The following is a 24,293-nucleotide window of genomic DNA, read 5'->3' as shown; positions in this document are numbered from 1 at the left end:
CTAGGATATGTTTTTTCCAACCCTGTGGTTCCTGTCCTATATCCTTATAAATTAAATGGCATGGCTACTGGTGTTTAGTTTAATCTAAACAGACTCCTTCGTAGGCATTATAAATTCCAAAGCATTAATACACCTACATCGTTTCATTCACCAAAATGCACTAGAGTTTAGGGGTACAAGCTCAGGTCTTTCAAATATTAGTTAACAAATACAGACATAGAGGTAGCTCACACACAAATCAAAAACTCAGCCTGAGGATATAGCTCAGCAGCAGAGCACTTGCCTAGCATGCACAAAGCCATGAGTTCTATCTCTAGCATCACAAGAAACCAACAAAAAATCTTTTGCAAAAGCTCAACAATTTTATGTTCTTAAGGGCTTCACTATTTTATGGAATAATAAGTCACTGAAAATTTCAAATGGAATGCCAAATCTTCTTTTACTTAATATACTCAAATTCTCCAGAATTTATAATCCCAGCATTCAGGAGAACGAAGCAGGAGGATTGCAAGTTCAAGGCCAGCCTGCATCACATAGTGACTCAAAAACAAATTAAGTTGGGCACCAGTGGCTCACACCTGTAATCCTAGCTACTCTGGAGACTGAAATCTATGAGTCGTGGTTCAAAGCCAGCCCAGGCAGAAAATTTCATGAGACTCTTATCTCCAATTAAACACTGAGTAATCTAGAAGTGGAGCTGTGGTTCAAGTGGAAGAGAGTGAAATTTTAAAAAGCTCCAGGATCAGGATCAGTGTGTGCCTGTGCATGCTCTCTCTCTCTCTCTCTCTCTCTCTCTCTCTCTCCTCTCTCTCTCTCTCGATCTTCTGGCATAGCCATGATTTCAAGTACTCTCTTATTGACATTTTTATTTTATTATTGCTCCACTCTGTTCCATAAATGACTCCACAAACAGACAGTGAATTAGACTTTGTTCACAAGTACAATATAGGAAATTAAACTAGTCATTGCTTTTAATTTTTGGCTCAGAATAGGAATTAATTGAAGGCAAGCTCTAGAATGTGGGAGAGATGAGAAAGTCCCTCAGCAGCAGGGGGCAGCACCGAGTAAGCATGCAAAGACAGCATAGTAGACTAACCTCTACGCAGCAGTTCTCATCCAGCAAAACATCTCCTTTCTTATCCTTTAGATCCTCACTCACATAGTAGGAAATTATGTTGGGTTTTAGTACAAACCAACGTTCTGTCCAGTTTTTCCGTCGATGGCCTTTTTTCATCATGTAACCCTAGGAAAGAGTAAATCATTTGCTTATGCTTTCATTTGTAAGAGCTGAGATTCATTTCTTCCTTAATAGTTTTGTCTACTTCATTATCTGATATGTGGCCCTGAATACGTGATGCCAATGGTTCCAGTCCTTTGTGGACCCTTTAAGAATCTATGAAGGGGGCTGGGAATATGGCCTAGTGGCAAGAGTGCTTGCCTCCTACACATGAAGCTCTCGGTTCGATTCCCCAGCACCACATATATGGAAAACGGCCAGAAGGGGTGCTGTGGCTCAGGTGGCAGAGTGCTAGCCTTGAGCGGGAAGAAGCCAGGGATGGTGCTCAGGCCCTGAGTCCAAGGCCCAGGACTGGCCAAAAAAAAAAAAAAAAGAATCTATGATGGTCAGAGGCATTCTACCCAAAATCATAGAAGCATATGGAGACAAGAGTTTGTATGTAATCTCAGGCATTTCAGTGATAACTACGCAAAGTGTTATATAAAAAGCAGTGTCTTAGGAAATTGAGAGGGAATACCAAAATTGAGAGACAAAGGGTAAATTAAGAGAAACAACAACAAAAGCAATACTTGCAAAACTGTATGGTGTAAGTGAACTGAACACCTCAGGGGGGGAAAGGGGGAGGGGGAGGGGGGTATGAGGGACAAGGTAACAAACAGTACAAGAAATGTATCCAATGCCAAACGTATGAAACTGTAACCTCTCTGTACATCAGTTTTATAATAAAAAATTAAAATAAAATAAAATAAAATAAAAAGCAGTGTCCTCAAGTAGTAGAGTACTTACCTAGTAAGCACAAGGCCCTGAATTTAAGTGAGACAGAGAGAGAATGACATATAGACAAGACCCTTGATTTTTTAATAACATTGATAATTTTCTTGCGTTCCTCATCTTTTAAGCTATTTATTGAAATATTTACTAGTAAAATGAAATATCACTGATTTAACTCAAAACAATAAACAGAAAACAGAAGTGGTGAGGCACTACTATAATCCCAGCATTTGGGAGACTGGGGCAGGAGAATTCAGAATTCAAGGACAGTCTCAGCTATATAGTGAGACTGGTCTCATAAGTGAATGAGTGGACACTGGTGGTTCACACCTCTAATCCTAGCTGCTCAAGAGGCAGAGATCTGAGGAATGCAATTCAAAGCCAGCCCAAACAAGAAAGCCTGTAAGACTCTTATCTCCAATTTACCACCAAAAAAGCCAGAAGTGAAACTGTAGCTCAAGTGGTAGAGTGCCATTCTTAAGCAAAAATGTTCAGGAAAGTATCCAGGCTCTGAGTTCAAGCCTAAAGACTGATACCAAAATATTTTTTTTAATGAGTGAGTAAATAATATTAATTCAGCTGTAAATTCCATTTGATTATTATGCCAGTCCTAATCATATAATTTGTGCAGATTCTTTTTTTTTTGGGGGGGGGGGCCAGTCCTGGGGCTTGGCTCAGGGCCTGAACACTGTCCCTGGCTTCTTTTTGCTCAAGGCTAGCACTCTTCCACTTGAGCCATAGCACCACTTCTGGCCGTTTTCTGTATATGTGGTGCTGGGGAATTGAACCCAGGGCCTCATGTATACGAGGCAAGCACTCTTGCCACTAGGCCATATCCCCAGCCCCAGATTCTTAATCCTTAATCTTTTTTTGTTTTGGTCGGTTGTGGGGCTTGAACTCGGCCTGGGAGCTACCTCTGAGCTCTTCAGCTCAAGGCTAGTGCTCTGCCACTTGAGCCACAGCACCATTTCCAGTTTTCTAGTAGTTAATCGGAGATAGAGTCTTCACAGACCTTCTTGCACAGGCTGGCTTTGAACCGTGATCCTCAGATGTCAGCCTCCTGAGTAGCAAGGATTACAGGCACCAAGTGATAAAGCTATCTTATAATACAATTCATTTGTAGTTCTCTATCCTCCCCTTCTAATGGTCCTAGAAGTCATCTTCAGACAGAAACTATGTCTTATAACTCTTCGCAGTATCAAAAGCCTATACAAGTTATGCTTCAATTAATGTTTACTGATGAAGTCTATTGGGGGAGAAAAGAGCAAAGACAACATATCATCTAATGAACAAAGAAAGAACAAAGTAAGGAAATATAACACAAGAATTATTATTTAAGGTAAATTATTATTAATAATGTAGGATGTTTTAAAGAGCCACTAAAATAGAAACAAACACTATTTAACAAGCATTAAGCTTCATATATAGAGACACATATCCATATATATGTATATATATATATATATATACGCAACTTCAGTACATGGAAATATCTTTCTCTTAAAGTACAGGCATTTTTATAATTATGTAAAAAATACAAAATCATATAGAAAGTCTAATAAGGAAAAGGAACAGCAATGAAAATAAGGGTCAGAAACCGGTGGCTCACATCTGTAATCCTAGTTATTCAGGAAGCTGAGATCTGAGGATTGTGGTACAAAGCCAGCCTGGGAAGAAAACATCTCTGAGACTCCAATTAACTACCAAAGAGCAGGAACTAGAGCTGTGGCTCAAATGGTAAAGCACTAGTCTTGAGTGAAAAAGGTCAAGGACAACTTCCAGGCCCTGAGTTCAAACCCAGTATGGACAAGAAGGGGAGAAGGCAAGGGCAAGGGGCGAAAAGAAGGTCTGGGGGTTGTCAAGTGGTAGGGGTTAAACTGAGGAGAAGGAGGGAAGAAGGAGAAAGGATGAGGGAAAAGAGAGGAAGGAGGGAGGAAGAAGGATGAAGGAGGGAAAAGAAAATTTGGTGAGCATCTTTCTAGAGATCTGCACACATACATCATGCTGCACGAGGAAGAGAGGAAGGGAAAGGCGAGGAAAGAAGAGGAGAGGAAGATGGTAAAGAAAAGCTGAGAGCCTGCTTTATTCCCTGACTGCTTCAGGGCACAGAGGAAAGGATGCAGGTCAGGCTAAAGGAAAGGAATTAGAAGACAGTATGTCCTAGGCACCTGCTGTTTTCACAAACAATAGAAAGGGTATCTTTCCAGGCCAACCGTATTACCATATGCATGACATGAGAGCATTTTATTAAAAACAGGAAAAGTAGTATTTAAACTGTTCTTCTGGAAGTGGAGCTGTGGCTGGAGGGGAGTGGTGGTGGTAAAGCACAGCCTTGAGCACAAAAGCTCAGGCCCTGAGTTCAAGCCTCAAGACTGGTGCAAAAACAAACAACAAAAAACATGTACCCAAACTGTTCTTTTACTTTTTTTCCCTGTGCCAGTACTAGGGCTTGAACTAAGAGCCTCACCTCACACTCAGCTTCTCCACTCACTGCCGGTGCTCTATCTCTTGAGCCAGACCTCCATTTCCAGCTTTTAAACAATTCTCTGTGTGTGTGTGTGCACGTGCATGCAAGTCCTAGGGCTTAAACTCAGGGCCTGGCCACTGTCCCTGAGCTTTTTTGTGTTTAAGACTAGCATTTAATTACTTGAGCCACAGCTCTACTTCCAGCAGTTAATTGGAGATAAGAGTCTCAAGGACTTTCTTGCCCTTGCTGACTTCAAACCTCAGCCTCCTGAGTACTTAGGATTACAAGCCTGAGCTACTAGCATCCAGCCTAAACAATTTCTTAAAAAAAAAATAGTTACTTCTCCAACTCTTAATGATACTTCAAACTCTATCAGTTATTCTTTTTTTTTCCAATTTTTATTATCAAACTGATGTACAGAGAGGTTACAGTTTCATGCGTTAGGCATTGGATATATTTTATCAGATATTCTTTACAATAAAAGCCCAGGGCTGGGGTGGTGGGGGGGGACATGTTCAACGGTAGAGCACTTGCCTCGTGTGTATGAAGCCCTGGGTCAATCCCCAGCATGAGGGGAGGAGGATGAAAGCCTAATACAAGACTGGGAAATAACCAACTTTATTCTTGTTCTAAAATCAACTAAGGAGTACAAGTGATTTATACCATCATAATAGTAAAAGAAATGTTATTTCACTTCAAACATGTCAAATTCTAAAGATGAAGAAAAATAAAGCATTACAGGACTCTTACCTGTTTCAACACATCTAATATAAGCTCACTGAAGACTTCATTAATGGCCATAGATACTGTCTGACGATCCATGCCTTTGCTGAACTGTCCATTTCCAATAAGCTCAATAAGCTCCCACACAGAAAGGCCATCTTTATTGTCATCAAAGTTGACTTTATAATGCTCAAATTGTTCTTGCTGCCAACCTCCTCCCATAGCTTCTGTGAGTTTCTTAAGCAGGTATTCAATCTGTATTTTGAAAAAGAGTTAAATTATAACAAAAAAAAAAGATTTAAATTATTTCCCAGTTTTGTTTTGTTTTTTGTGGCCAGTCCTGGGCCTTGAACTCAGGGCCTGAGCACTGTCTCTGGCTTCCTTTTGCTCAAGGTTAGCACTCTGCCACTTGAGCCACAGCGCCACTTCTGGCCATTTTCTATATATGTGGTGCTGGGGAATCGAACCCAGGGCTTCAAGTATACGAGGCAAGCGCTCTTGCCAGTAGGCCACATTCCCAGCCCCTATTTCCCAGTTTTAAAAAAAAAACTTCGGGCTGGGGATATAGCCTAGTGGCAAGAGTGCCTGCCTCGGATACATGAGGCCCTAGGTTCGATTCCCCAGCACCACATATACAGAAAACGGCCAGAAGCGGCGCTGTGGCTCAAGTGGCAGAGTGCTAGCCTTGAGCAGGAAGAAGCCAGGGACAGTGCTCAGGCCCTGAGTCCAAGGCCCAGGACTGGCCAAAAAAAAAAAAAAAAAAAAAACTTCAAACATAGGTGTGTGCTTACATTTTTAACACTGATATGATCAACTCAGGATATATTCTTATTTAATGTCTTTTTAAAATTAATAGTTCAGTCAAGAGCCAGTGGCTCACACCTATCAACCTGGTTATTTAAGAGGCTAAGAGCCAAGGATCAAAGTTTGAAGCCAGCTAAGCAAGAGCACAAGGCCTTGAGTTCAAGGCCTAGTACCAGGTGCCCCCTCCACCTCCAAAAAAAGAAAAGATAAACAGTTGTTCAAAGTAAAATAGCTTAGTGGCATTAACACATACAGAAGTTTAAGCTCACTCAGGACAACAAAAAGAAGTGCCCAGGCTGGCAGATTGTGGACTATATGCCCACAGAAGTCTTAGCAAAGTCAAAGAAAGCATGCATGTGTGGCCCGCGTATATACAGGATGAAGGAGTACAAGTGAGGTGCCAAGATGGTGCAGCCTAGAAACATCCATACAAGTCAACCACTGCAAACGAAGCCAAGCCCCTCATACACCAGCTTCAGTTTCCGCTTCAATATTGGATCATCTTCCATGTTTACAGAGTATCAATAACCAACTCAGCTCTCAAAGCAGCCTCTCAGGTTCACCTGAATGTTTCTGAAAGTAACCCCCAAACTCTATGAGGTTATCATCAGCTCCTAGCTCAGTACTTTCAGTGACTCTGCTAAACAACTAATTTAGATTTGTTTCCAGTTGACTTTCAACACAATCTCCACAAACAAATAAGAACCTTTTTTTTTTTTTTTTTTTTGCCAGTCTTGGGGCTTGCACTCAGGGCCTGAGCACTGTTCCTGGCTTCTTTTTGCTCAAGGCTAGTACTCTGCCAACTTGAGCCACAGCGCCACCTCTGGCCTTTTCTATATATGTGATGCTGAGGAATCAAACCCAGGGCTTCATGTATTGGAGGCAAGCACTCTTGCCACTAGGCCATATTCCCAGCCCAATAAGAACCTTTTGATTCATTAATTATCCTGGGTCATGGAGAGACATTCTCCATCTCCAGTATCCAATTATACTAATTGATCTAGCATGACCACAGGCTGCTGGCCCTGGTCTCCTGCTGGCCCGTTACTCCCTAGTAGCCTAGTGGCCCACATCAATTCTAAGAGCTCATTCAATTTCAGGAAGCAGCTTACTTCCTCCTTCTAAAAAAGTTTCACCAGAAATAACAAAGAATAAACTTTCAAGCTACATGTGATTTTTCCAGGCCTTCAGTTCAAAAATTTGTATTGTAAAAAGCTCTTTTTTTGTCATCATTAAAGGGACATTTATTGACTTAGCAATAACTCATATATTATTCCATTTAGGGCGTCATAAAACTATTTTGAATTTGATTTTCATTGCATTAAAAATGCACAATGAATACATCCTGTTTCGTTCTAGATTCAGTGGGAATTGAATACTAAGTAGAAACTATACTTTACAGACACATATTTCTAGAAATATCAGCAGAAGGAAACTGTGGAACTTACTAAAATGGGAATACACTCTTTCTTGTCATCTGTGACAGAAATACCTTGATTTTACCATGTAAGAGATTTAAACAGGGCTGGGGATATGGTCTAGTGGCTAGAGTGCCTGCCTCGTATTCATGAGGCCCTGGGTTCGATTCCCCAGCACCACATATACAGAAAATGGCCAGAAGTGGTGCTGTGGCTCAAGTGGCAGAGTGTTAGCCTTGAGCAAAAAGAAGCCAGGGACAGTGCTCAGGCCCTGAGTCCAAGGCTCAGGACTGGCAAAAAAAAAAAAAAAAAAAAAAAAAAAGAAGGTTAAATAAATGTTTAAATCTCTCTCTCTCTTTTTTTTTTTTTTTTTTTTTGGCCAGTCCTGGGGTTTGGACTCAGGGCCTGAGCACTGTCCCTGGCTTCTTTTTGCTCAAGGCTAGCACTCTGCCACTTGAGCCACAGCGCCACTTCTGGCCATTTTCTATATATGTGGTGCTGGGGAATCGAACCCAGGGCTTCATGTATATGAGGCGAGCACTCTTGCCACTAGGCCATATTCCCAGTCCTTATTTAAACCTTCTTGACACTTCTTTCTCAGCGATGGCAAATGAAATCAACTGCAAACTGTGTACCTCTTATATTTTTCATTTGACTATTACAGTTCTATAAAATTAACTGAAAATGGAGAAAAAAGTTGTAGGTACTAGAAATATAAAAAAATTAAACTTATGAGGCATAAAATCTGTTGGCAAAATTATAAGTTATGCTCACAGAGATAGAGTGAGGGAACAGAAAACACTATGTGAAAGAAAATGTACTCATTACCGGACTCATGTAATTGTAATACCTCTGCACATCACCCTCACAATAATAAAAAATTCATATACTCATCACAAATTAAAGCTTTGTATTTTTGAGATTTTTAATGTATGTTTTACATTATGTTTTATTAAAATATGTACATAAAAACTTGTTCAAACCAGTTCTTAAACTGCTATTATGTCATTCAAAAAGGAAGCAAAATCTAATAGGACATGTTTTCCATAATACCATGTGACACTGGTTTTTCAGTGTTTGGTAAACAGAACAGGTAACATGCTAAGAGCTCAGTAATCACTGTGTGGTAAACCTCAAGAGACTGGTTCAGTGACTAGATAAAGAAATTCCACAGTAATCTGTACCAGTGACTCCTTCTTTCTTCTTCATGGAAGCACTCCTGGCCACAGGGGCATAATATATACAATTAACCCTAATTCTTTTTTGGATGGTGGGGGGAGGTACTAGGGCTTGAACCAAACTCAGGGCCTCAATCTCCCTCAGCTTGCTTGCTTAAGCTAGCACTCTACTACTTGAACCACCAAACTCCAACCTTGCTTTTTGCTGGTTGTTTTGGAGATGGAATTTCTACCCCAGGCTTTTCTATCCTGGCTGGCCTAAAGCCATAATCCTTCAGAGTTTAGTTTCCTAAGTAGCTAGGATTATAGGTGTGAGTTGCTGGCACCTGGATTTTTTTCTTCTTTCTTTTTTATGCTGGTCCTGAGGCTTAAACTCAGAACCTAAGCACTGTCCCTGAATTTTTTTTTTTTTTTTTGGCCAGTCCTGGGCCTTGGACTCAGGGCCTGAGCACTGTCCCTGGCTTCTTCCCGCTCAAGGCTAGCACTCTGCCACTTGAGCCACAGCGCCGCTTCTGGCCGTTTTCTGTATATGTGGTGCTGGGGAATCGAACCTAGGGCCTCGTGTATCCGAGGCAGGCACTCTTGCCACTAGGCTATATCCCCAGCCCCTGTCCCTGAATTTTTTGTTTGTTTTGTGTTTGCTAAAAGCAAGTGCTATACCACTTGAGACACAGCTCCACTTCTGGCTTTTTTTGGGGGGGGGCGGGGTGTTAACAGCAGATTTTTTTAACACAGACTTTTCTGCCTGGTGTGGCTTCCAACTGTAATACTCAGATCTCAGCTTCCAAAGTAGTTAGGACTACAGACATCAGTAACCAGAGCTTAGATTTTTTTTTTTAAATAGAGTCTTGCTATATAGCCCTAAAGGTTGGGCCCAAACTCATGATGCTTTTCTTCTGCTTGCTGAGTGCAAAGATTATATGTGTGCCACTACAGCCAGCTAATAGTACTTCTAAGGAAATGAAATGCTAAGGCAAAGATGGCCAAGGAAGCACAGAGGAAGTCCAAGCAGTACCATGATAAGGTAGGCTTTGTGATTATTCTAATGAATCAGAGACCTTGGGTCCTCTCAAGTGAGATTAATTTGTTTTGTGTCAGTCTGCAAAGTTGAAGATAAACATGCTGAAGCATCTGGGCTAGGCTCTGGGCTGCAGGAAGGATAGTCATGGTACATACCAAGGTCCATGGAGGTCTCTTTCTTTTTTACAAAAAACAAAGATTTTTTTTATTAGCATATATTAGTTGTATAAGAAGATTTTCACTATTGACATTTCCATCCATTCAATGTACTTCATCAAACTCCCTCCCTCCATCTCTCTCCTTCATTCTCTTTCCCTTTTCTTAAAATAATTTCAACAAGTTTCACTGTTCTACTTTCACATAGGTATATAAAGTGTTTCAACCACATTCTCCCTCATTTGCTTGTCCACTGGCCCTCTCTCCTCTGCTGGTACTCACTCCCCAACAAAGCCTGTCATTTATTTATTTTATTTTTTTTGGTGCATATTAGTTGTACAAAAGGGTTCACTGGCTAATTCACACATGCACATGTTATAATAAAGCCAGATTAAATAACTGCCTCTGTTGCTTTTCCCTGGTCCCCACAGTATTATTCAATAGCTTCCAAAGAGTTTCCTTATGCTACCTTCAGAAGTGGACACTGTGTATGTTTGTGTATGTTTGTCCTCCATCATGTTCTTTTCCTCTCCCTCATCCATGGGTTTCATTCATTAGTCCATCTGGGGGAGAAATCTTCTGAGTTTCTTAGGTAGAATGATCAGGAAGCTGATGCTGATGATTCCCTTTCTAGCTATGTCTCAGTGATTATTTGAAGCCAATGAGAAATCCCCCACATTAAGGAACAAAGTAAGCCTCCTTACTAATTTCTAATTCTGAAATCAGACTGAGGTCCCTTACCACTAATATTTTAGTGATGGAGAAAACAACATCAAGGGTAAGAAACTCTACCTCCAATTTCAAAAAACACTGTTACCAAGTGTAATTACAAAATATCATAAGAGATTACACTGACAATCTCTTCCACATACACTGAAGCTTTTCAAACATCATTCATATATTTTTCTACATTTATCATAATTCCTTTCTCTTCTATATGCCTCTGAATTAAGCTAATCAATTTCTTTGGGGAAAAAAAAACTCCACAGCATTTTTTATTTCCCCTGTAACATACATAGGTAATATTTATATGTCACTATGGTTATTTATCATTGCTTCCTCCACTACAGTGGAGATGCCTTTTCCTTCCATGCCAATGATTAGCACCTACTTGCTTGCATTTATATAAATCCAAGACATCTTCTTACTACTATCTAATTTTTCTAATATTACTACCTTTCTGCCTCTACTACCTTTCTTGGGTGCCAGAACTCAATACTCTAGTAGTCCTTATTGATTATTCTTTTTTCTTTGGCCAGTCCTGGGGCTTGGACTCAGGGCCTGAGCACTGTCCCTGGCTTCTTTTTGCTCAAGGCTAGCACTCTGCCACAGTGCCACTTCTGGCCATTTTCTGTAAATGTGGTGCTGGGAATTGAACCCACGGCCTCATGTATACGAGGCAAGCCCTCTTGCCACTAGGCCATATCCCCAGCCCTTCTAGCACTCCTTCTTTTTCACAGCCTGTTGGATTAAGCTTTCTTATTCCTGCAGCTATAGCTATAGTTCCAAGTATTTTCCTTGGCCCTCACAACTCCCACTCTGGTCTCCTCCTCCCTGATCTAACCTATTTATTCCCATAGTTTCCCCTTTCTGTTTCTAGGCCTGGCCGCTCACAAGCTCTAAATGTGTACTTCTAATTGATTATAGCAAAGCCCCACATGGGTACTCCACCTAAAATGTCAAATGTGCCACACCTATCATCAGGTTTCCCATACCTAATTTTTTCCAACAAATTGTCATTTATTTATTCACTCACTAACACACACAATACCCTTTCCAGTGGATACTTATCATGGGTCCATGCACAATATTAAACGTTTCACACATTTCTTAGTCCTCTTAAGTATACTGTAGAAATTATTTATCCCCATTTTACAGTGGGGAAACAAAAACAGAAAGATTGAGTAGCTTGTTAGGTAACAAGTAAGTGGTAAGGCTGGATTTCAAATCAGTCAGATTCCAAATATTAGGTTTCAAACAAAAATATGTCACTTAGATGATGGTCTGACTATGACTTGAAAATAAAGAATGTAGTTGGGTACCAGTGGTTCACACCTGTAATCCTAGCTATTCAAGAGGCTGAGGTATGAGGAGGATTAGATTGCGGGTTCGAAGCCAGTGGGGGCAGGAGCAGCAAAGTCTTTGAGACTCTTTATCTCCCCTTAACTATCCGAAAACTGGAAGTGGTGCTGTTGCTCAAAGTGGTGCAGCACTAGCCTAGAGTACAAATGCTGAGGGACAGCGCCTAGCCCCTGAGGTCAAGCCCCACAACCAACAAAAAAAGAAAAAAAATGTTTCCTTGATAGCAAAATTAACAACTGTGGGATGATCTGACTTCCTGGACAGCACCCAGTGTCCAAGGCCAGAGATGTTCCACAGCTCAAGTGCAACACAGCATCTTCCTGTGGCTCCTCACTGGAGTGACCATTATAGACAGGCTGTAGCCTCCACATCTAGTTTCTCAGCCATCATGATAATTCTGCAAGCTACCCACAGCATCTTTTTCTTTTATTAACATTTAAATTCATATATGTTAAAATATTTGTTTTTAAATGTTACATTTTATAAGTGTTCTTATATATTTATATGCCAAATTATACCAAAATCTATAGCTACATTAATTGTTGCTGGATGGGTTCACTAGAACATAGATTCTGACCCAATTCTTGGGGCAACATGGGGCTCTGCATCCTTTGAAAAATATTCTTAGGCCAGGAATGGTGATACATGCCATTATTCCAGCTACCTAGGAGGCACAGGTAGAAGGATCAAGGTCCAAAGCCTGCCTTAGACAATAACACAAGACCCTATCTGAAAAGTAACTTGAAAAGGGCCAAGACAAGCTGTGTACTGCTGGCTATAATCTGTAATCCTAGCTACACAGGAGGGTGATATCCAAAGATTGAGGTTCAAAGCCAGCCAGGCAGGAAAAGTCTGTGAGACTCTTATCTCCAATTAACCACCAGAAAACCAGAAGTGGCACTGCAGCTCAAAGTGGTAGAGCACTAGCCTTGAGCAGAAAAGCTTAGGGACAACACTCAGGCCCTGAGTTCCAGCCCCACAACTGACCTCTCCCCCCCTGCCCCCGCAACCCTCACCCCCACCCCACCCCCAAAAAAAGGACTGAGAGAAAGGCTGAATGGTCTCCAGTACTACCAAAAAAAGAAACTTCTTGTTTTGTTTCTTTTTTGGCTTTCTTGTTTTGTTTCTTTTTTGGCTTATGTCAGTCAGACTGGCCATTTCCAACTAAGCACAGGAACTGGTTATTCAGTCAAACTGGATACTTCACTCATTTTAGACAGCCTTTGCTTTTCTGTCTCATGTAACTATAACTGTTTCTTCCATCCAGAATCTTCTCTACTCCACCATTTGTCAAAATACCCATTCTCCAATGTCCAGTACAAATTCTACTTTCCCCACAAATGTATTTAGCTAATACCTAATGTGCACTTTCTAAGGGCTAGTCTCCATAATCAAAACACTAGGAGAAGGATTTATTAGCATGAGCCCTATTTTATAGTTGAGAAAACTGCAGTGAAACAATGTAAACAAATTTCCCAGGGCCATATAGCTAGTAAGCAGTGATGGAGTCAGAATTCAAATCCAGAGCATTTCTCAGGAATCATCAGGCTTCATCTGTTTTTCAGAGAAGCTAGCACAGAAACTTCATTCCTATCCTACTTCCTTTTGGAAGCTAAGAGTAAATAATGCAGAACAAAATATACTGATGTCTTTTTCATTTACTTGGAAAAGTATCATTAAAAAGTCATCATCCTAGATTTTAAAACAACTTGCCTCATATACATGAAGCCCTGGGTTTGATTCCCCAGCACCACATATATAGAAAATGGCCAGAAGTGGCACTGTGGCAGAGTGCTAGCCTTGAGCAAAAAGAAGCCAGGGACAGTGCTCAGGCCCCGGAGTTCAAGCCCCAGTACTGGCAAAAAAAGAAAATTATGTTGTGACTTGTACTGAACAACTTGTACTGAACCTATTCTCATAGCAGGTTAGAGAAGAAGCCCACTCTCTCTGCAATCTCCAAAGGTTATATGCCCCAAATCACTAAGTTTAGGCTTTTCTAGACTCAATCTGTTTTGCCTCTGATTCCAAAAAAACTAATGAAGGGTCTCTTTCCATACCTACAATGGATGAATGCAAATATTCTCAATCTATTCCATGATAAGACAGCCATGTAAAACCTCCCGCACCTTACCTCTTCTGGAACAATAATTAATGGATACTTGTCCTCAGACAAAAAGTTGAAGATAACCCACACTTTAAACGCATCTTCTTCTGTAATGAGCAAGGGACTCTTTGTGAGGTTTTTCTTAACACAGAGAGTCCAACACATCCTGTTGAATTCAATCTTGTCAAAGTTGTCTTGGACCTAAAAAGGAATTTTAAAAAAAGAACTATAATAAACTACTTAAAAATAAGATGTGTAGGGGCTGGGAATGTGGCTTGGTAGTAGAGTGCTTGCCTAGCATGCATGAAGCCCTAGGTTCGATTCTTCATCACCACATAAACAGAAAAGGCTGGAATTGGCACTGTGGCTCAAGTGGTAGAGTGCTAGCCTTGAGCAAAAAGAAGCCAGGAACAGTGCTCAGGCCCTGAATCCAAGCCCCAGGACAGGCAAAAAATAAAAAATGTATATTATAAGCTAAGTACAATAGGAGAAAGTCTCCTTCCAGAGTCCATGTTAACCAATCCAACTAACCAAAAGCGATACCCATCTATATACTACACATTCAGTGGCTCAACTAAAAAACTGTCTTTAGTCTGACACTCAAGTAATAGCTGTCCCTCTCATTAACCAGGCTGTTCCTGACCTGTCAAATAATTTTGTCTTTTTCATGTGTACACATTATCTTCCTAAACAGACTACCAACTCTGATGTATAGAAGAAGCTGAGAATGTAATTATTCAGTTTGTGCCAAATACAAATACCTCATCTTTACCTATGCAGTCAAAGGCATACAGTAATTATTACTTTTCAGTGACAATACAAAAATACCCCACATAGTACTTGCCAATATCTCCAAGGAATGTAAAGGCAATTATAATTATAGCATGACAAGTATTATAACAGAGATGAGCAGAGGACTCTGGGACGACTGATGATCTGAGCAAACTTTTTAAGATAGGTGGAAGATGTGTAGAAGAGTGATACGACAACAGAGTTGTGTCCTAAAGGATCTTCAAAAGTCAAATCAAGGGCTGGGGATATAGTCTAGTGGCAAGAGTGCCTGCCTCGGATACACGAGGCCCTAGGTTCGATTCCCCAGCACCACATATACAGAAAACGGCCAGAAGTGGCGCTGTGGCTCAAGTGGCAGAGTACTAGCCTTGAGCGGGAAGAAGCCAGGGACAGTGCTCAGGCCCTGAATCCAAGGCCCAGGACTGGCAAAAAATAAAAAAAAAAATAAAATAAAAAAAATAAAAAAATTTAAAAAAAGTCAAATCAAGCTGGGCACTGGTGGCTCACACCTACAATCCTAGCTATTCAAGAGGCTGAGATTTGAGGATCACAGTTCAAAGCTAGCCCAAGCAGAAAAGTCCATGAGACTCTTATCTGCAATTAACCACCAGAAAACTGGTGGAAGTGATGTGTGGTTCAAAGTGGGTAGAGCACTAGCCCTGAGCAAAAAAGCTCAGGGACAGTACCCCCCCACACACACACCAAAAAAAAATTAACTACCAAAACCACTAAAGTAGGATTAGGAACCAAAACCATTCCTGGGACAGCATATGGGGACTCATGGCCGATGTAACGTGAGTACACTATCACACCTTCACTCTTTGATCCTCTAGGTGCCGCTCACTGCAGTGGTTTCCATGAGCCAATGTCAAACAGCAAGGACAATGAGAACTTAAACTTTTCCGTTTCTCTATATAGGACAGACCCTATGGAATTTCCCACCGTAGGAAAAGAGCTCAGATGATGGGCAGACCAAAATGGCAAGTGTCCACTGCATGGGACTTAGTGAAAGGAAAGACTAAAGAGGTGAGTATAAGACTGGATCATGAAGAGTCTGATCATTCAAACTGAGGGTCAGGACTTTATCTGTACTGACAGAGTTGAAGGGAACATGATCTTTATTTACAAAGCAACAATCTAGAAGAAGATAAAAGGCTTCCTGGAGACGCAGAGTGGGTAGCAGGATAACACAAGGGAAGTATTTTTATCTTCTTTCAAAGGAAGAAGTCATTAGTTGGCTACAGAAAGCAGTTTCTGTTGATCTTTAACTAAAATTTGTGACTGGAAAGGCATGTCTAAGGCATAAGATATCTTTTCTGCACTGCGTTTGCCACCTCATCTTAGTTTGTACCATTTCCAATGTCTCTATCACCAACAGCTGATTCCATGCAAGGAAAGCAGCACAACTGCTGCTGCTTTATTTACCTAGCCCTAATGATAGCTAAGCACTTTGGGGTTTTTTTTTGTGGGTTGTTGTTTTGTTTTTTTTGCGCCAGTCCTGGGGCTTGAACTCAGGGCCTGAGCACTATCCCTAGCTTCTTTTTGCTCAAGGCTAGCACTCTACCAATTGAGCCACAGCACCACTTCCGGCTTTTTCTACATATATGGTGCTGAGGAATTGAACCCAGGGCTTCATGTATATGAGGCAAGCACTTTACCACTAGGCCATATTCCCAGCCCCCAGCTAAGCATTTTATATGGCATTTCTCACTACAATATTTTTCCCCCTTTGACCAGGCTGATAATGAGCCCACAGCCTCAGGCACGTGAGGCAAGTGGTCTACCACTGAGATACAACCTCAGCTCTTCACTTATACCTATATACCTGTATTCATCCTATAAAGGTTACATATCATCCCTATTTTACAGATCAGGAAACAGAAATTCATTCATTTAATTAAGTTCACATGGCTAAGAAATATCAAAACCAGAGTTTCAACTAAAGCTCAAATACAAACTCTTTCTACTATGCCAAACTATGTAGAACTCAGTAGATGGATACCATTGTGTGATGGAGGAATCTATGGGGAACTAGCTTCAAAGGCCAGCACTACCAGCTCTACCCACACCAAAAAAAACTTAAGTGGAAGATATGCCAGATGGGAAATGACAAGTACACCGAGCATACAGTCTTATTCTAAGGAACAAGAAGTGACTTTATGTGGTGAATTATATGTTGAATCACAGGAATCGTAAGGGGGAGTGGCAAGATATATGGCTGCAAAGCAAGCACAAAACCAATCACGGAGGGCTTAATAATTTTAAGAAGCAACCTGTAGGAAATCAAGTTGTAAAATTTTAGAAGAGAAAAGAAGCAGGTTATAACTGTTTCATGCAGTACTTTACAGAAAAATAAGAAAACCAGTATCTGAGACAAAGATTAAGATATATTGGCGATGACAAGGAATAGTTTTTCGAAGAATGGGAAGTGAAATGTAATGTAAGGGAACACGGAGCAGCCACATTGGACTGACATGGGTTCAGGAGCATTGTTACCAAATAACAGAGGCAGGGAATGGGAATGTGGCTTAGCAGTAGAGTACTTAACCAGCATGCATGAAGCCCTGGGTTTGATTCCTCAGCACCACATAAACAGAAAAAAAAAACCAAAGTGGCTGTGGCTCAAGAGGTAGAGTGCTAGCTTGGAGCAAAAATAAGCCAGGGGCAGTGCTCAGGCTCTGAGTCCCACGCCCCAGGACTGGCAAAAAAAAAAACAAAACAAATACCAGAGGCAGGCTGAAGTCACATTATACTATACTTGAAGACTGATATTATTCTACATACGAGAGGAATCCAGCAAACATAATTTGAGTTAGGAATTAAATCTTTGTTTTAGGAACAGTATAATGACAGAATCATGTAAAGTGGATTTTCAAGCACCAGTATTAGTAGGCATTCATGCAAGTGCACACTACACACACACACACACACACACACACACACAGAGAGAGAGAGAGAGAGAGAGAGAGAGAGAGAGAGAGAGAGAGAGAGAGAATCAAGGAGATCCTTCTGCCTTCTGCTAGGACTAAAGGCATGTGCTATCATGTCAGATTTTTTTTTTCTTTTGTAATACTGGGGTTTGAGCTAGTATTCACAGGATAATCTCTTTTTTCCCTTGCAGTACTGGAGTTTGAACTCAGGCTTTTGTGCTTGTTAGGCAAGTGTTCTACCACTTGAGCCTGTGACTCTCAGGCCAAAGGCATGATTTTTAATAAGTTAACTGGTTCATTTCCTCTCTAAAATCCAACTTACTACTTACTTTTGGTTTGATCATGTTCTAAAGTACAAGTATATTAAATGGTGACATTTACAACTTTTAAAAAATACATCAAGCGCTGGGAATATGGCCTAGTGGCAAGAGTGCTTGTCTCATATACATGAGGCCCTGGGTTCGATTCCTCAGCACCACATATACAGAAAATGGCCAGAAGGGGCGCTGTGGCTCAAGTGGCAGAGTGCTAGCCTTGAGCAAAAAAGAAGCCAGGCACAGTGCTCAGGCCCTGAGTTCACAGCCTAGGACTGGCCAAAAAAAAAAACATCAAAAAATAAAAATTAAAAAAATAAAAAATAAAAAATACATCAGTTTATATAATGAAAGGCCACAGCTAACATCTTAACTGACAATTTCCTCTAAGACAATGAAAGGGGTAAAGAGCGTACTCTTGCCACTTCTTAGCATACACTAAAAATCTTTAACAAGCAATGGAAAAGAAAGAGAATATCATACAAACTATCTCTGTAAATGACATGGTACTTTTTCTTCTTCTCTTTGGTGGTGGTACTGAGGTTTGTACTCAAGGCTTCAGACATTCTAGGTAGGTATTCTACTCTTGAGCTATGCCTCTAAGTTCTTTTATCCTTGATTTGGACGCAGGCCAACCTAGATCATGATCTCTTATTTGTATTTCTCAACATAGGATGACAGATGCATATCACCATACCCAGATTTTTCTACTGAGATCAAGTATCCCAAATTATTTTGCCAATGCTAGCCTCAAATTATGATCCCCCTAATCTCAGCTTTCCAAGTAGCTGATTATAGGGGGAGCCACTAGCAACCAGCCTTGTAGATGACATGATCTAATATGCAGTAAGCCATAAAGATATTTTTAAAATAAATTTAGCAAATTTGTAAACTACAAGGTAAGAACTCAAAAGTTAACTGTATTTTGATACACTAACAAACAATCTGAAAAGAAAATCTCAGCAAGGTACCAGTGGCTCACATCTGTACTCTTAACTGCTTGGAAAGTTGAGAACCAAAGGATTATAGTTTGAAGCCCACCTGGGCAAAAAAAAATTGTGGCCTTCCATCTCCAAAGTAACCAGCAAAACGCCAGGCTCATGAGCCAGGCACAGGTGGCTCACACCTGTAATCCTAGCGACTCAGGAGGCTGAGGTCTGAGGATGATGGTTCAAAGCCAAACCTGACAGGAAAGTCTGTGAGACTCTTATCTCCAATTAACCACCAGAAAACTGCAAGTGGCTCTAAGAGGTAGAGTGCTACTAGCCTTGAGCAAAAGAGCTCACAGACAATGCCCAGGCCCAGAGATTTTTTTTAAAAAAAAATTTTTTTAAACACTCCAGGCTGAAAGAAGAGCCCAAGTAGTACTATTGAAAGAAAATAATCTCAATTACAAAAGCATCAAAAAGATTAAAAGAGGAATTAACCAAGAAGATAGACTTATAAAATGAAAACTCCAAAACATATCTGAAATATTAAAAGATACAAATGGGAAAACATTCCATGTTCATGAGTTGAAAAGTTTAAGATTTCATAATACCTAAGGCAAATTACAGATTGTAGCAATCCCTATCAAACTTCTAAAGTCAGTTTTCACACACACACACACACATACATACACACACATACACACACACACACACACACACACACACACACACACACATTCATATGGAATCTCAAGGAACTCCTAAACAGCCAAAGCAATTTGCGGAGAGAGGAAGAATAAAATCAACTCTGGAGGAGGCCTCACCTACCCTGACTTCAAAATACATTACCAAACAACAATAAACAGTATCTACTGGAATATACATATAGACCAATGAAACAGAGTAGAGAACCCACAAATACCTGACAGAATATACAACAGGCAAATACCCTATTCTTTGTCTATTTTGGATTACCTACATGAAATTGAATAAAGATCATATTTTACCAACTCCATATATTAAAAATAACTCAAAATTACTTAAAGACCTAAATGTAAGGCCCCTAAGTATAATACAAAATTCCTAAAAAAAATCATGGAGGGAAAGCTTCATGACACTGTAATCACAATGACTTTTTTGGATATGACCAAAATCACAAGCCTCAAAAACAAAATCACTGATGGCTCACACCTATAATCCTAGCTATTCAGGAGGCTGATATCTGAGGATCATGGGTCAAAGCCACTTTAGGTGGTAAAGTCCATGAGACTCTTATCTCCCATTAACCACCAGAAAACCAGAAGTGGAGGTCTGGCTCAAAGTGGTAAAGCACTAGCCTTGAGTGAAAAAGCTCAGAGACAGTGCCCAGGCCCTGAGTTCAAGCCCCCCCCCCCACACACACACACACAAAAAAAATTAACTACCAAAACCACCAAAGTAGGATTAGGAACCAAAACCATTCCTAGGGACAGCATATGGGGACTCATGGCCGACAAAAAGAAAAACCACTAATCAAACTTAAAAACTGTACATCAGCAAACAGACTCCCTTCTCACTCAGAGCTCCACCAATGAGTTATTCACTAGTTTTTGAGAAGCTGCTGGTGGGTTTCTCTCTACGTGTTGCATTATATCAATGATTTTTCTTTTATTTTTCATATTATATAGTTAAAAGGTGGTGTCTTGAAGTTGAGTGCTGGTAGCTCATGTCTGCAATCCTACTCAAGAGGCTGAGCTCTAAGGATTGTGGTTCAAAGCCAGCCCAGGGCAGGAAAGGCCATGAGATTCTTATCTCCAATAAACCACTCTGAAAAAGCCAGTAGTGGTACTGTGGCTCAAAAGTGGTAGTGCACTAGCCTTGAGCAAAAGAAGCTCAGAGACAGCACCTAGATCCTGAGTTCAAGCCTCAGGACCAGAAAAAATGAAAAGGGGTAGTGTCTTTTGTGCTAAGAGTTTGAAGTAGATGCAAAATGTACTTTTTTTTTTATTTCTGTGATATTTACTGTATAATCTGTACTTCTGTGACAAGAATAAACTTTTAACAAATGCCAAGTAAAAACAGAATGATTGAAAATATCTTTATAAACCATAATTTTTAGATAAGAGGTTAGCATTCATGTTGCCCTTCGCCCCGGAAGGAAAGGGCATTTTCTTTTTCACCTTTGAAAAGTGTGTGGGTCTGTCTTTAAAGTGTTTACAACAAAAAAAATTATATATAAAAAAAAGTCTAGTGTCGACTGGTGTTTCCCTTTGTGATGTTTACAGATTGCTGTTTGCTGCCCCGCTGTAACTCACTCAGTGACAGAGCCACACCTAGCCATGTCCTCCCTGCCAGCGCCCTGGTGGCCAGCGGCACACCTTTGCCGGGCAGCCCAGTTCGCTCTCTGCATCACCAACCTCTTTACCTGGGGATTATTTGGTTTTGTTTTTCCGTATTTTTTTTCTGGCTTCATTTTGCACTTTTCTCCCTTAAGAATCCTGATAGCCACTTGATTTCATTGCCAAAAACAAAATAAATGCCCATTGAGGATTTTCTCCTACCCCGTTCCCATAACTTCCCCTTTCTTTCCTCCTGGTCCTGGTCAGTTCCGAGGATTTAACAATCACAAGTATACTGCATAAATACTGGAACATTTCTTAGGTCCTTATGGATTTTTTTTCCCCAGAAAACTTAAAACAGATGAGCAAAAGACTTTACTAAAGAAACATGTGCCACTACCCTTGTTTTCAGACTCTCTGAGAACATTCTAGCCATTGATGTTCATATGTGGCATCAGCCCATGAAAGATAGGTTTCTGTATTTATATATTAAAATACAAAAAAAAACTTTAAAATGTTTTTAAAAAAAAAACAATGTTCAAAGCTTGGGAGAAAAACCTTTCTTCATTAGTCAAGGTGTTTTGATATGGTATTAAAATAATGTCTAACAAAAGAAAAAAAAGAGGTTAGCATTCAGAAGATATGAAGGACTCCTACAACAACAATCTAATTTAAAACTAGACAAGGAAAAGGAATCAAATGAGCAAATGGCCAAGAAGCAAATGAAAAAATGGTCAATATCATTTGTCACTAGGGAAATGCAAATTAAACTGCAATGAGATATCATCTCATACTTGTTATAATGGTTGATATTTTTAAAAAATAACAAATGTTGTTAAGGATATTAAGAAAATAGATCCCTAGTGCATTGTAGGTTGTAGGGGTATACACCAAAACAGCTGCTACAGAAAACAATATAGACGTTCCTCAAAATATTAAAAATAAAACTATCATATGATCCAGTAATCCTACTTCTAGGTAAGTATGCAACAGAACTGAAAACAGGACCTTGCACACCCACATTTGTTGCAGCATTAATCACAATACCAACATGTGGAAGTGACCAAAATGCCCACCAAAAGACTAGTGGATGAGGTAAATTTGAAGGGCTAAGTATAGCTCAGTGGTAGAGTGCTATCAAGTATATGCGCAGTGGGTCTGACCTCTAGCACCACAAGTAAAAGTGATAATATGTAAGCAGAATATCACTGCCTAAAAAACAAAACAAAAATAAAGGAATTCTTGTCATGTATAACATGGATGAACCTTAAGGATATTATGTTGAGTGAAAGATGGCCCTTAAAGATATTATGCTAAGGGGCTGGGAATGTGACTTAGTGGTAGAGTGCTTGCCTAGTACACATTGAGCAAAAGAAGCTCAGGGACAGTGCCCAGGTTCTAAGTTCAAGCCCCAGGACTGGCAAAAAAAAAAAAAAAAAAAGATATGCTAAGTGAGACAAGCATAGAAAGTCAAATACTACATGATTTCACTTATGAAGTATGTAAAGTAATCAAATATACTAACAGAGAAGGAATAAATGGTTACCAGGGACTGACAGACAATGAAAATAGTTTCAGACCTGCAAAAGGAAAAAGTTCTACAGATCATTTATACAACAATGTACATTTAACTTAAAACATTGTATTGTGTAGCCTGAAAAAAAATTGAGTCATTTTACCATAATTTTTAAAGTATAAAGTCCATCAGCTTTCAACACCAAATAGTACATAAGATACTGATCAAAGTGCACACAGAAGGCAGCCTCAAGTGTAGTAGGGAGGGAGAAGAACAGACTATCCATCTTTGCTGCTTATTTACATTATAATTAAGTCTATTCCATCTTTGCTGCTTATTTAAAGTATAATAAGTCAATATTCATAAAACAAGCAGGTCCTATCTTTTATTTAATATATGAGATTATAGGGGCTGGGAATATGGCCTAGTGGCAAGAGTGCTTGCCTCATATACATGAAGCCCAGGGTTCAATTCCCCAACACCACATATATAGAAAAAGGCCAGAAGTGGCGCTGTGGCTCAAGTGGCAGAGTGCTAGCCTTGAGCAAAAAGAAGCCAGGGACAGTGCTCAGGCCCTGAGTCCAAGGCCCAGGACTGGCAAAAAATAAAATTAAATAAAATAAATCAATTGGCACTAGAGCCTGACGCTGCTGGATCAAGCCTGTAATTCTGGCTACTCAGGAGACTGAGATCTGAGTGCGTATCGCAGTTCAAAGCCATCCCAGGCAGGAAAGTCTGTGAGACTATTATCTCCAAATAACCACCACAAAACCAGAAGTGCTGCTATGACTCAAAGTGGTATCTATCACGCTAGCCTTGAGCGAAAAAGCTCAGGGACAGTGCCCAGGCCCTGAGCTCAAGCCCCACTACTGACAAAAAATAAAATAAATAAAGATTTTGTATCACAACATACCAATTTTATTTGAATTTGTAAATACAATATAAATTTCTCAGTATGGTCAACTCAAAGCCAATATTTATGGGCAGATTTAAGATGTATGTTTTCCATATCTAAGATGGTTATAGAAAAGAGAGAAAGGGAAAAAAGAACAAGGAAAATGGATGGACAAAGGGTGAAGAAATACATCCATGGTACTCAATAGACACTGTTAAAAATGAACTGTACAACTTGTAGGTGGCATGGGAAGAAAGGAAAGGGTCACAATGTCCCAAAACAAAATGCACTTATGACTTGACTTATGAAATAGTGACCTGTCTGTATATCACCTTTATAACAGCAATTTAAAAAATGAAAAAAGAATAAGAAAGGAATATGAAAAAAATAAGCAGCTTATCATCAATGAATAAATAAGCCAAATATGGTATAATAACACTTTGTTGCCAGACACCTGTAATTCTAGCTACTCAGGAAGCTGAGATCTGAGGATTATAGTTCAAAGCCAGCCCTGGCAGGAAGGTCCATGAGATTCTTTTTTTTTTTTTTTTTTTGCCAGTCCTGGGCCTTGGACTCAGGGCCTGAGCACTGTCCCTGGCTTCTTTTTGCTCAAGGCTAGCGCTCTACCTCTTGAGCCAC

The 24,293-nt window shown here is 40.1% G+C and overlaps 1 protein-coding gene across 3 annotated transcripts in view; it reads right to left on the bottom strand.

The window, feature by feature from the left end:
* Swap70 (switching B cell complex subunit SWAP70) overlaps positions 1–24,293 on the bottom strand; it is an 85,930-nt gene that overhangs the window by 26,837 nt on the left and 34,800 nt on the right. For 2 of the 3 annotated variants that reach the window (XR_007212923.1, XM_048359589.1), the window contains exons 3-5: positions 13,988–14,161; positions 5,226–5,453; positions 1,097–1,243 (exon numbers count right to left, since the gene is read on the bottom strand). Coding sequence is in view for 2 of the 3 variants with exons in the window: in XM_048359589.1 (XP_048215546.1) it covers positions 1,097–1,243; positions 5,226–5,453; positions 13,988–14,161 (549 nt within the window). In the remaining variant the exon portion in view is untranslated. The remainder of the gene's footprint in view (positions 1–1,096; positions 1,244–5,225; positions 5,454–13,987; positions 14,162–24,293) is intronic. The other variant, XM_048359590.1, reaches the window with a different exon arrangement.

Source organism: Perognathus longimembris, chromosome 13 (assembly GCF_023159225.1).
Source record: "Perognathus longimembris pacificus isolate PPM17 chromosome 13, ASM2315922v1, whole genome shotgun sequence".
Taxonomy (NCBI): Eukaryota; Metazoa; Chordata; class Mammalia; order Rodentia; family Heteromyidae; genus Perognathus; species Perognathus longimembris.
The sequence above is the reverse complement of the archived record's forward strand: the minus strand, read 5'-3'. Positions and strand labels throughout refer to the sequence as shown.